The sequence below is a fragment of the Bombus bifarius genome, unplaced genomic scaffold (genome assembly GCF_011952205.1).
Source record: "Bombus bifarius isolate JDL3187 unplaced genomic scaffold, Bbif_JDL3187 scf7180000007977, whole genome shotgun sequence".
NCBI classification, from domain to species: Eukaryota; Metazoa; Arthropoda; class Insecta; order Hymenoptera; family Apidae; genus Bombus; species Bombus bifarius.
Genome location: NW_022884362.1, coordinates 1772957 through 1786373, shown reverse-complemented (window position 1 = coordinate 1786373; position 13417 = coordinate 1772957). Strand labels below are relative to the sequence as shown.

Below are 13417 nucleotides of genomic sequence, written 5' to 3'. Positions count from 1 at the left end.
TACGTTCAGTTGTCGATCGGTTATCAACCAGTTATCAACGAATTATCGATCTAATTAACGAGTCATTATCCATTATTTTACGACTTATACACAGTACGAGCGTCTCAGCGAATATGGTCTGTATACTAATTTATTATTTTAAATATATTCGACGGTTTCAACAACGAGCAATCTCGTTCAATAAATCTCACGGTCAAACTTCGTCCTCTACACAAGTCCTCTACAGTTCTTTTACTGTCGCAGTATCGTAATGTTCTCTCCCTAAACTAGCCGAAATATATTCCGAAACATGCAGAAATAACTTACCAAGATATATTATTCTTCTTTATTGGCGTTGCGATTGGACATATATATATATATGTATATATGGCCTCAAATGCTCATTTATTGTTCATACTCGTAGATTAAATTACGGCCTTACCATACAAGGCATAAAAGTTCCGCAGACGGAACTAGGCTCTTAACATCGGTCGGTAGTTGCATCTTTTAGATTGGTTATCATAGCAGGTTTGACCTCAGGACTTCATCGCGTGGTAGCAGCATCAGTCCGAGAGCCACCAATTTTATAATTATAAGCACTCTCAATTCCTTTCTGTTATGACACCTTTGGAACGTATATTTATAGGAAGCGCTCTGAGTTAAAGTTTAGAGAAAAGTTCTTGCGTAAAGTCGCGAAGCCTATGGCCCTCTGATGGACGAATGAGAAATATCCCTACAAATTTAAATATCCAATAAGTTTTAATGCGGAAACATTTGAATTTTAAATAAATGAAACATGTAACAATCAAGAATTTCATATAATTTATCTATATGTATATCTTATTCGTGGTTTTCTGATATCAAGTCTGATAAAAATCATAAAATTTGGATAACTTTGTGTACATATCATTGATTCAATCAGGGAGTTGGAACCTTAACTAATTATCGATCGTTGTCTAAAATGATAAATTATCAAAATGTCTTACGTGGCAATGTTATCGATTAATTTTTACTACGTAAACGAGACGAGTATTAAAAATAAAAATATATAGCAAAAGAAAATGATTATATTTATGTAATGGGTCGAATAGGTTGCGCAATTCCGTACGTTCATTCAATCTATAGTCAATCGTGCTCCAATTAAAGAAATTCTTTTACAATTTCATTCTATTACAAATAGTTGATTATTTGATTTACTTACAACGTTATCAATTATATATACAGATGAACCCACTTATAAGTCGCGCAATTTCCGTCAATGAACGACTGTCACTTGGTTATATCATACGACAATTTCGAGTATCATCCCAAAACATGGTTATCGCCGTAAGTTTTGTTTCGTTAGTTTTAAAGAATAATGACATAAATTACATGATATTATCACTACAATTATTGCAATTGATGTATAAATATATTAAAATACTATAATTCTTTTTGTAAATATGAATTATACATATATGTTGATGTGCTTATATAGGCAGGACAAAAACTACCCACAATTGATCTTTTTGAAGACTCTCCTGCAAATAAAGTGAATCTTGCTAAAATTGCAAATGGGAAAAAAATTATAATTTTTGGAGTGCCAGGAGCTTTCACACCAGGATGTTCCAAGGTATATATTTTCATGTCCATTCAAAAATCGATTTAATGTATTCAATGTATTAATAACTATCCTTGCTTACTGAGTAACTGAATAAATAAAGGAACAAATAATATTAAATTAGTGTTATGTAGTAAATGTTATAAGTATGTTAATATTTATTAAGCATTAAGGTAGTAAAACTAATTTTTTTTTAACTATAAGAAAGTTATATTCTATGTATATAAAACAAAAATATTTCTATAGTAAAAACATTTACTTTTGTATTTAAAAGAAATAGTATGGTGGATATTATATTTAAAAATTTTATATTATTTTAGACACATCTTCCTGGTTATATACAGAAAGCTAACGAATTAAAATCTAAAGGAATTGCAGAAATTTTTTGTATTTCTGTAAATGATCCGTTTGTAATGGCAGCATGGGGTAAAGAACACGGAGCAGATGGAAAAGTAAGATTATATTTTATTTATTGTATATATTTTGTATGTAACATCATTTTTATCAGTAAATTTTATACTTTCTCGTACAGGTACGTATGCTGGCAGATCCAGCAGCTCAATTTACAGATGCGATGGAACTGTCAGTAGATTTACCAGTACTGGGTGGAAGAAGAAGTAAACGATATTCTATGCTCCTTGAAGATGGAGTAGTTAAGGAGTTGAACGTTGAGCCTGATAATACAGGTCTTTCTTGTTCCTTGGCTGAAAATATTAAACTTTAGAAAATATAACGTAGCAGTTTATTATGTAGTAAATTATAAACAGATGCTTTGATCAATTTATAAATTCTGCCATATATAATACGTATATAATAAAATGATTATTCATTACCCAGAATTATAATGTGTCAAATAAATTATTCCGTGTGCCTTAATTTTATGTAATATACTTTATTTCATGTCCATTATTTCACATATGTACTTCCGATTCTTATTATTATATTATTGTTTATATTTATTTCATATTTTTGCCCGTATAACAAAACAAGAAAAAATAATTTCACTCGATATTTATACATAAAATTATAATTAAAATATTTACTTAATCTTATAATACTAAGAACTATTACACACACACACACACACATACGTATATACATATGTAAAATAATATTTATAGAAGTATCGTTTGTAAATTTGTATTTAATTGAAAGTGAAGTGTGTTGACAACATTTCGTCACTAGCTTCACTGCAGTTAGAAAACCAATTGTTGACGTATAATGCTTGTTTGTGTTGGAAACTTTATGGCGCCAATTATACCACTTTACTGTTAGCTGTAAATTTTTTAAAATTGTTTTTAAAAATGCCGGCGTTTTTGAAGCATATCGAAGTAGAAAACTTTAAGTCTTACAGAGGAAAGCTTATTATAGGACCTCTAAAATCCTTTACTGCTGTTGTTGGACCAAATGGATCCGGTAGGTTATGTTCTTTTATATTAGTATATGGAAAACTTCTAATAATTTCAGACCTATTATGCATTATATATTTGTTTTTAATATAGGAAAATCTAATTTTATGGACGCAATTAGTTTTGTTATGGGAGAAAAAACAAGTAGTCTCCGGGTAAAACGGTTTAGTGAGTTGATACATGGAGCTTCAATAGGAATGCCAGTTGCACGAAGGTATTTCTGGATCTTATAGACTAAAAATTTTTGTAATTATTTTAACAGCATTTATACTTACTTGTACATACTTTAACCTTTACATACTTTTAATATTATAAACTATACTTTCATATCTTCAAGTTTCAATTATTTTAGATATATAATTTTTGTTTTTATTTCTATGCTAAATTACGCTTTTATTTCTACTCATAAGACATCAATACATATTTCAAAGTTACATATAAAGTATTTTTTGAATTTATTAAAATATTAAAAGAAAAGACTTATTATGACATACATTTATTAAAAGTTTTTATATAAATATCTTATTTGCTTAAATACGCTATAATTTTCTTTTTTCTTTTACATATTTTAAAGAAATAGTAATATCTTAAATTTAATAATTTTTGTTCTTTCTCTTTTACAACATGAGAAAAAAATTGTATAAAAAACATCTAAAATAATTGTATTTAATTTTGTTTTTGAATATAACTTTATAATATATTATAAGATAAAGAAAAAGTGCAAGTATATAAATTTTTATACAGTTTGATTTAATAATTTTCAACAAACTAATTCAATTTTTAAATAAATTAACTTCCTTCTTTCTGAATGTGTATAAATTTGTATTTAAAGGAAATAGAAATAATTCTTTTTAATTTTATTATTTAAAATGTATCAGAATATAAATATAAGTTAGAGAGTAACTTAAAATTAAATCATATGCTTAATTGTAATATGGGTATTTTGTTTAATAGGAAACAGTGAAATATTCCATAAGGGAATGAAGTTATAAAAAAATATTTCCAAAGAAATTGTTTAGTACATAGGAGGACATTAGGTGATATAAATAACATTATTTTGAGTGTAGAAATAGAAGAGATGTCAAAGTCAAGTCAATTTTTTAAAAATAGTAATATTATGTAAAGTATTCATAATATGGTGGCATTTGTTGAGATACAAATAATAAATTAGATCTAAAGTAGTCAAATCAATGCAAATCATTAGCTAACACCTTTGAATGATGCCAATTATGCTATGCACTATAAATAAAGATCAAGCTTCTTTTCTCGTTTTATATGTCTTAGATTCATATCTTTATATTCTAACAGCTAGTTTAAGAGATGTCTTTATTGAGACAAAAATTCAAAAGTGCAATTTAACCATTCTTCTAACCTTTATAGCACCAGTTTCTTCGCTATATGACACTTCCAGTATCCTTGAACAAGTCAATACTGACAGCTCTGGTCTGTTGGGATACTGTCTATGAAATTCTTTACTAAATCTCATATTCCACTGTTTTCAGTTAAACAAAATACCCTATACATATATATGCATATATCTGCATTTATAAACATAATATTTATAAGCATAATCTGCGTATCAAATGTATTTAAGTATATGATACATCTTATGCAGTCATTATAAATTACAGTGCATCTGTAACTGCTGTGTTTGAACTAGAAGATGGGACCGAAAAAAGTTTTATACGTTCTGTACAAGGCTCTTCTTCGGAACACAGAATAAATAACAATGTAAGTTTTATATATTTTTTTAGTTAGTTTAGTTAGAAATTTAATTTGAATGGAAATTTACAAATTTTCATGTGTATTATGTAGGTAGTTACTAGCCAAGTATATCTCAATGAGTTAGAACAACTTGGTATTAATGTCAAAGCAAAAAATTTCCTTGTATTTCAAGGAGCTGTAGAATCAATAGCAATGAAAAATCCAAAAGAACGTACTGCACTTTTTGAAGAAATTAGTAATTCTGGAGCATTAAAGGCAGAATATGAAAGGTAACTTATATACATAAACTTGCACATATATTTTTTATGCAATATTATCTACAGTCATATTAGTAATTTCAATATGTACATCTATTTAATTGTATATTAATTGCATATATATATACAATTAATATACATAATTAATAATATATAATATAATAATATATATAATACAATATAATAATATATATAATATAATTTATAATATAATATATGTATATATATATAATTGTGTATGTATATACATATAGGAGGATTATTAATAAAAATGTGTTTATCATTAACTAAGGGTAATCTTTATTTTAACGTATTATATAACAGTTCAGTGTATCTAAAAGATAAATAATATACTGTGTAATATTTCATCTTTTTTTAAATCAGTTTCTGATAAACATGTTGCAATTATAAATAGATTTTTTACTTTTATAGATTAAGAACGGAAATGTTAAAAGCAGAAGAAGAAACTCAATTTTCATATCAGAAAAAGAAAGGTATTGCTGCTGAAAGAAAAGAAGCAAAACTAGAAAAAGAAGAAGCTGAAAAGTATCAACGTTTAAAGGAAGAATATGTAGGTCATTTATTTACTCATTAATTTCAAATTTAAACAAATTATATAATTTATAGATCCATTATTGAATCAATTTTAAATGACTTAATAGTATCTGTTTCATTGTAGATAGAAAAACAAGTAGAGCTTCAATTATTTCGTTTATTTCATAATGAAAAGAGTACAGAGAATTTGGAAGTTTCACAGAAAAAGAAACAACATGAAATAGAAAAGATTGAGAAGAAGAAGGAAAAAGCAGAAGAATTATTAAAGGAGAAAAAGAAAGAAGCTGGGAAATTAGGGAGGGATCTTGCTAAAATCGAACAGGATATTAGAGAAGTAGAAGTTGAAATAACAAAGAAAAGACCCACATTCATCAAAGCAAAAGAACGTGTTGCACATATGCAAAAAAAAGTAGAATCTGCTCGGAAGTCACTAGCTCAAGCACGTATTGCAGATGAAGCTCATAAGAAAGATATACACGAACTTCAAGAAGAACTGCGACAAGTAGAAGATGCTAAAGCAGCTTATGAAGCAAGTATTGCTGGACAATCACAATTACAAGGAAGAGATGTGCAACTTGAAGATGAACAGGTAAGAAAATTCAAATGGGATTTATATATAAAAATATTTTTCAAAATATGTCATCGCAAAGTAAGATTATAAATCATTTTTCTAATTCTAATATTTTTCTCATTTTTCTAATATTATGTTATAATAATCCTATTTAATTAAAGCTACAATAATTATATATATCTCAAAATTTAAAGACCAAAGTAGTCATTATTATAATCATTATATTAAATATTAATTTAAGGTGAGGGAGTATAATCGTTTGAAAGAGGAAGCAGGTAAACAATCAGCGAGATATTTACAACTTCTTGATTCTATTAATCGGGAGCAAAAATCTGATCAAGATAGACTTGATAATGAAGGAAGAAAAAAGACAGAAATAGAGAATAAACATAAACAAAAAGGTCATATGCGAGATGAAGCTCTTAAAAGAGTAGAAAAATTAGAAGAACATATAAGGACGTCAGAAGCTGCCTTAGAAGATCAAAAAAAGTTGCGGGCCGACTTACAATCTGATGTTGGTACATCAAAAGATAAAATACAAAATTTACAGCGGGAATTAGAGAGCATTTCAGAGCAGCTAGGTGACGCAAAGGTTGATAAACATGAAGTATCAAGAACTAAAAAGAAAACTGAGATCGTAGAAAATTTTAAGCGCCTCTTTCCTGGAGTAGTAAGTAACAAATTAGATTTAATATTTTACTTATAAATCATTTTCTTACAAATTATTATTTTACCAGTCTAGCAATGTAATTGTCATGTAATTACTATTGTTATTATTATTTCTTAGTATGATCGCATGTACAATATGTGTGAACCTATTCATAAAAGGTACAATGTTGCAATTACAAAAGTTCTTGGCAAATATATGGAAGCTATAGTTGTTGATACTGAAAAAACAGCTAGACAATGTATCCAGTATCTTAAAGAGCAATATCTTGAACCAGAAACATTTCTTCCTCTTGATTACATCCAAACAAAGCCATTAAAAGAAAGACTTAGGTATGTAGCGTAAAAATAACTTTAGACATCAGCTGCATAATTTTTTAAATATTTAGAAGAGTCATTATTTCTATTCTTAACAGTATCTTTGTATATTTTCTTACTTCTCCCTTCATATTACAAAGATTGTAGTAACTTCTAATTTCTAATTAGTTTTAATTCCTTCTGTTACGATTGATTTCTTCTTTCTCTCTTTTTGTTTTAGGAATATACAAGAGCCTAAAAATGTAAAATTGTTATATGATGTGTTACATTTTTCACCTAAAGATATTGACAGAGCTGTATTATTTGCTACAAATAATGCACTTGTATGTGAAACACCTGAAGATGCAAATAAAGTAGCTTATGAAATGGATAAAAAAGCAAGATACGATGTATGTGTGTATAGAATAACTAATTTTTTAAAAAGTTACAATAATTAATATATGCATGTAATTACAGTGTGTTGCATTAGATGGAACATTTTATCAGAAAGCAGGTATTATATCTGGTGGTAGTTTAGATCTTGCAAAGAAAGCAAAAAGATGGGATGAGAAACAAATGTCTCAATTAAAGGCACAAAAAGTAAGACACTCTATTTCCATATACAGCGTATTTGTATATTTTACTGTACAAAATTGTTCTGCAGTATATGTTAAATATTTTGTAGGAAAAATTAACAGAAGAATTACGTGAATCTTTGAAAAAATCAAGAAAAGAATCTGAATTAAATACAGTTGAATCTCAAATACGAGGATTGGAAACACGTTTAAAATATAATAAAAGTGATCTTACTGCTACGGTAAATAATATAATTTATAATGCTATAAAACTGCAATTATAATAATAATAACAGTATTTTAACATATCTTTTATGCTTATTGAAAATTATACGTATTACAGCAAAAACAAATTTCGGAACTTGAAACAGAATTAGATGCCCTTCAGAACGAATTAAATATGTTTGGTGTATGTAGATCTTTTATATCTTATTACACTTATGTAAGAATGTTTACTAATTTGATATATCCTTTGTATATAGCCAACAATAACTGTAATTGAAAAAACTATGGCTGAGAGAGATCAAGAAATACAGAATATCAAGGAAAAGATGAATAATGTTGAAGATGATGTATTTGCCAGCTTTTGTGAACAAATAGGTGTATCTAATATTCGACAATATGAAGAAAGGGAATTACGGTATGTGTACTTAAATTTGATAAATATGATATTAAGTTTAATAAATATAAATAAAGTTCTTTAATATAGGAACCTTGTTTCTTTATGTCAATTAATTTTTAAGTAATGAATGTATTATAACTACAATATATAAGATATTAAAAATTTTCTAAAAGAATAGATACATTAAAAACACAAAAAAATGTATGAAAAATGGAAGAAAAATTTTATTTCACTTTATATCGTATACAAAATACATACTTCATACAAATATTGTACGCAAATTGCAATTATGTTTACTTCTAATAATTTCTGCGTTCATAAAAAATAATTTTTAAATAATAAGCATCTCGAATTTCTTATTCATTTTTCTCTTTCTTCCTCATTATCTGGATAATAATATTTAATTATCTGAAAAATGTAGTTTATAATAACATTTATTAATACTTTAAATACGAATAAATTTGCTTTTCTGTCTCTTACATTACAATCTTCATTTTTATAGTATTCTTTAACTCAAAACGCTTACCCTTTACAAAGGGAAATAAAATATATTACCATTTCAATTTTTAGTGTAACAAGAAACTTAGTGTTTCATTCTCATGAATAAATTTTTTTATATTAGGAAAAGATAGAGAAAATAATTTTTCTTACAATTGATTAATTCTTACAATTATACTTATAGATCACAACAAGAAAGAGCAAAGAAGAGGATGGAATTTGAAAATCAATGCAATCGCATTTATAATCAATTAGATTTTGAGAAACAACGTGATACAGAAAGTGAGTAGAATTTAACTTTATATGCGTACTTTTAAGAAATTTAATACTCGCTTTGCTAAATTAATATTTAATTGAAACCTATAAATGAGAATATGTAAAATTTAGGTAACGTATTACGATGGGAACGTGCCGTTCAAGATGCAGAAGATAAACTTGAATCTGCCCGGCAGACTGAATCTAATCAAAAAGCAGAAATAGATCACGATGAAACTCAAATGGAGCAATTGAAGTCCGCGCGAAACGCAAAAAAGATGGAAGTTGATCAAAAAGAAGATGAAATAGGCAAAGCTAGACGTGAAGTTGGAGCAATAGCGAAAGATATACAAGCTGCTCAGAAACAATTAAATGGTATTGAAACCAAAATTGAACAAAAAAAAGCTGAACGTCATGCTATTTTAATGCAATGTAAGGTATGTTGTAAAACAAGATGAAATTAATCAATCTATTGTTTAAGGATTTTATAGAAACAAATATATGAATGTAATGTTATATAGATGGAAGACATTGCAATTCCAATGCTTCATGGAAATATGGAAGATATAGCTAGTGAAACTACTGCGACTAATAATTCGGAAACTAATAATGACTCATCCTTAAGTACTCACCAACAATATGAACGTGAAAAACGAATAACTGTAGATTATGCCCTCCTTCCTGAAAATTTGAAGGATATAGAAGAAGAAGATATTAAGAAAACTACTGACAAACTAACGAAAACGATTAATGATCTACAGAGTACTATTCAACGTATTCAAGCACCAAATATGAAGGTAACAAATATAATATTGCAAATAGAAAATTACAATTTAATCTCTTTTAAGATACTACATATAGTATACCTCAGATGAAGGGGATTTGTGAAGTTACACTAACTCTTTTTGCTAACTCAGTGAAAACAGCAACAAGTAACTCTAAAATCTCACAGTGAAAATATGTAAAAATAATAATTTTAAATGTCCAATAATTCGGTTACTAATGGAAATTTATATTCTTATGTTTTCCTTCCTTTATGCAACTAATAAGAGGGGACTGATAACATTTTTTAGATTGCATATTTAGTCTATTTCTCAGTCGATTACATGCATTGGAATGTGTTAATTTTTTGAAAGAATATTTTCCTTTTCCTTCTTGAAAATCTTCCATTCATAATGTTGATCTTTTTAAGGCTATTCAAAAGTTATATCTTGCTAAGGAGAAATTGCAAGAAACTAACGAAGAATTTGAACAGTCTCGTAAAAAAGCAAAAAAAGCAAAAACGCAATTTGAGAAAATCAAAAAAGAAAGACATGACAGATTTATGGCTTGTTTCGAGCATGTAGCTAATGAAATTGATCCAATTTATAAGGTTTGTATATGTTAAGTATATGAATTAAAAAAAGGTACATAAATATATCTATTATTTTAGAGTTTAGCAAAAAATCAATCTGCTCAAGCATTCCTTGGACCAGAAAATCCAGAAGAACCTTATTTGGATGGTATTAATTACAATTGTGTAGCGCCAGGAAAACGATTCCAACCAATGTCTAATTTATCTGGTGGAGAGAAAACTGTTGCGGCATTAGCCTTATTGTTTGCAATTCACAGGTATCTAGTTTCTAATTATTAAGTTTTTAAATTTTTACTTTGAAATAAATTTAAATCTAAAATTAATCTATTTCTTATTCATAATATATTTTACATTATATTAAATTATTATTAAATTATGTTCGATTATAATCTAATTTTATCAAATCTATAGTTTTCAACCTGCGCCATTCTTTGTTTTGGATGAAATCGATGCTGCACTGGATAATACTAACATAGGAAAAGTTGCTAGTTACATACGCGATAAAACAAGCTCTTTACAAACTATTGTCATATCTTTGAAAGAAGAATTTTATTCCCATGCTGATGCATTAATTGGTATTTGCCCTGATGTAAGTATAACTGAAAATTTATATCGTCCTAGCAAAATTACATTACATATATATATTTTTTTAATTACAGGTTGGAGAGTGTTTGGAAAGTAAAGTATTAACTCTTGATTTAACTACATATCCCACGCACATTAATTGATAGAGTATATTTCGATTATAATTATACATATTTCAATTGTGTTTTATTTTGTCTTATTTTTCGTAATAGTTTTGTTTTACATACAAGACATTTTAAAACTTCTTGTATCAGAATTTAGGAAAATAACCCATGAATGTCAAATCAAACAAATTTCAAAGAGTATTCGAATAATTCAATTTTTTATTTCTAATCTTTTTCTCTTTTTGGAAATATTGAGGTAATACTACTATCGTATTTTAATTATTTTGAAAATTTTTATTTTTATTTAAACTAGATTAATATAAAAAATTGTCTTTAGTGATGTAAAGTTGCTTGGTAATAAATTATTTGTATAAGTAATAGATTATCTATTAAATTAAAATAATATGTCAATTTTTAAGTTAAGTATATAAAATGTTTAAAAAATTATAATTTTTATATTGTAAGTCTGTAAACATGTACCTTTCTAGGATAAAAAATTTTATTATAATATACTGTTTATTAGTTTTTAAATGTCTATCCTTTATACAAGATGTGAAGCTAAAATAAGATGAAACTCAAGAATGAAAATATTGCGTTTTCGGATTTGTTTTTTAGTTATTGATAATTAAAAATTAGCCGAAGTATCACTGTGCGCAAACCTCCTTACACGAATGCAAGTAGGTTAGTCTAAGCAGCGGGGTGCACAGGGATCCTCAAATCGAACGATACATGGGCGGCAACTTACCTCGTACAAGACGCAGAGGAGATTATGACATTCGAAACATTTGTTACGATGTTTGTCTAATTCGTTTCAGTGTTGGCTAAAAGATAGGTGTAAGAAAACTTTACCTATTAAAAACTGAAGGTGATTGAAAACTTGGAAAAGGAAGATGACAGAAGAAGTTTGCTATTTTATCACTTTAAAGCTCCCCTTGAATCATGTTATACCAGACAAAAAATTATCAATCCACCCAGTAACAATGAAATAATCTAAGCTAAGCATGTTTCGTGGTTCACCCTGTACAAACATGAATATCTGTTGAAAAATATTGGTACAAATTTGACGAGTTCCAACATTATTTATTTAATATTATATTCTTTATATCGATCTTTTCATATTTTTAGACCAGCGGAGAATATTCAGAAAGTTTAGCATATTCATTTTCACTGGAAGAATATCCTATGTCGCACGAGAAATGAGAAAAAACTTGCTCATTTTATGCTTAAAGCACAACGTTACCATTAGATGAAAAATTCGGAATTCTGTTTTCATAAGTGTAATATTAATAATCATAACGCATGTTTTAATTAATCTGTGAGGATATGATTTTTATTCTTATATTTGAAAGTATTTGTTTTTAACGACTTCGTTATGTCCTACAGAAACAACTGTGTACGTACAACGTGTAGTTTAATCGGAACACCAATGACGATGACACTGATGCAGATAACATTCCGAGATCTGTACGTAGTTTCCATTAAAACAAGTATGTAACGTATTTATTTCTGTATGACAGCCATGGAAGGAATTATAAGATTTTAATAATTTGTTCATTTTATTTCTACTGGTTCTGTTTCGCAGCCTTATTGAGTATTACTTAGAATTTATTGCTAAACTGACAATACAACTCATAAATATTCAGACGCTAGACAACTTACAGCAACAATACTTACATACACGAATGTACGTAAAATGTATCAATTAACGAGAAACTAATAGTCAAAAATAATGTCTATAATCTTCCTAAAGAATCGACAAATAATACAATTTAATTATTTGTTTAAAAATTGATCGACAGCATATTCATTCGTATATCAACTGAAGCTTAGATGCTATGCCACAGTTGTGGAATTTACCTCCGCTGTAATATTGCGATAGAATTCAGCAGAACTTTAAACGTATCTTCTCTTCCTACATTACGTATATGTGTATAGTTCGTAAACTGTCAAATGCAACGTTTCTTTGCCTATGTGTGTGTTATCTTGCTACTCGAGAACCGTTGAATCGAATTTCTTTCCCATATAGGTACATCCTCGGTCAGGTTTTAAGCTATGTTTGGTTAAAATTGATTTTTATGGAGCCGAGCAGTGAAGATAAATGCGCGACAAGACAAGGAAAAAGCTGGAAACGTACAGGAAATTGAATGCGCTGTGAAAACTACAAGGGATGATACATCAAGACTGTGTGTGAGAGATAAGTAGCTTTTTAAAATAGTAGTACAAAGAAGTCCGCGGCGGTCATATCGTCATCGCACAAAGAGAGTCTTATATTCTCTGGTGTGGGTATGTCAACGTGAACTGGCGCGAACACACATAAGCATTTTAAATGCGCTAAAACAGGTTATATTATTTGGAGAATTATATG

The 13417-nt window shown here is 27.9% G+C and overlaps 2 protein-coding genes across 4 annotated transcripts; both read left to right on the top strand.

The window, feature by feature from the left end:
* On the top strand, positions 1–2418 carry LOC117204193 (peroxiredoxin-5, mitochondrial-like). Of its 2 annotated transcripts, none has more exons than XM_033441372.1 (5): positions 1–116; positions 1204–1305; positions 1457–1591; positions 1900–2031; positions 2112–2418. In XM_033441372.1, exons 1-5 carry the CDS (start codon positions 114–116, stop codon positions 2301–2303), a joined length of 564 nt encoding a protein of 187 aa, XP_033297263.1. In that variant the 5' UTR covers positions 1–113; the 3' UTR covers positions 2304–2418. The 2 variants fall into 2 exon arrangements, with proteins under 2 accessions (XP_033297263.1, XP_033297262.1); XM_033441371.1 differs by lacking the exon at positions 1–116 and adding an exon at positions 754–777.
* Positions 2419–2766: 348 nt separating this feature from the next.
* Positions 2767–11253, top strand: LOC117204145 (structural maintenance of chromosomes protein 1A). 2 transcript variants are annotated; one of them, XM_033441281.1, is made up of 20 exons: positions 2767–2995; positions 3082–3202; positions 4620–4719; positions 4804–4982; positions 5403–5541; positions 5650–6114; positions 6338–6766; positions 6884–7095; positions 7301–7469; positions 7537–7659; positions 7745–7876; positions 7978–8043; positions 8117–8274; positions 8939–9036; positions 9142–9446; positions 9531–9806; positions 10202–10381; positions 10442–10620; positions 10775–10952; positions 11023–11253. In XM_033441281.1, exons 1-20 carry the CDS (start codon positions 2884–2886, stop codon positions 11089–11091), a joined length of 3690 nt encoding a protein of 1229 aa, XP_033297172.1. In that variant the 5' UTR covers positions 2767–2883; the 3' UTR covers positions 11092–11253. The 2 variants fall into 2 exon arrangements, with proteins under 2 accessions (XP_033297172.1, XP_033297173.1); XM_033441282.1 differs by lacking the exons at positions 2767–2995; positions 3082–3202 and adding an exon at positions 3957–4025.
* The last annotated feature ends 2164 nt before the right edge of the window (positions 11254–13417 follow it).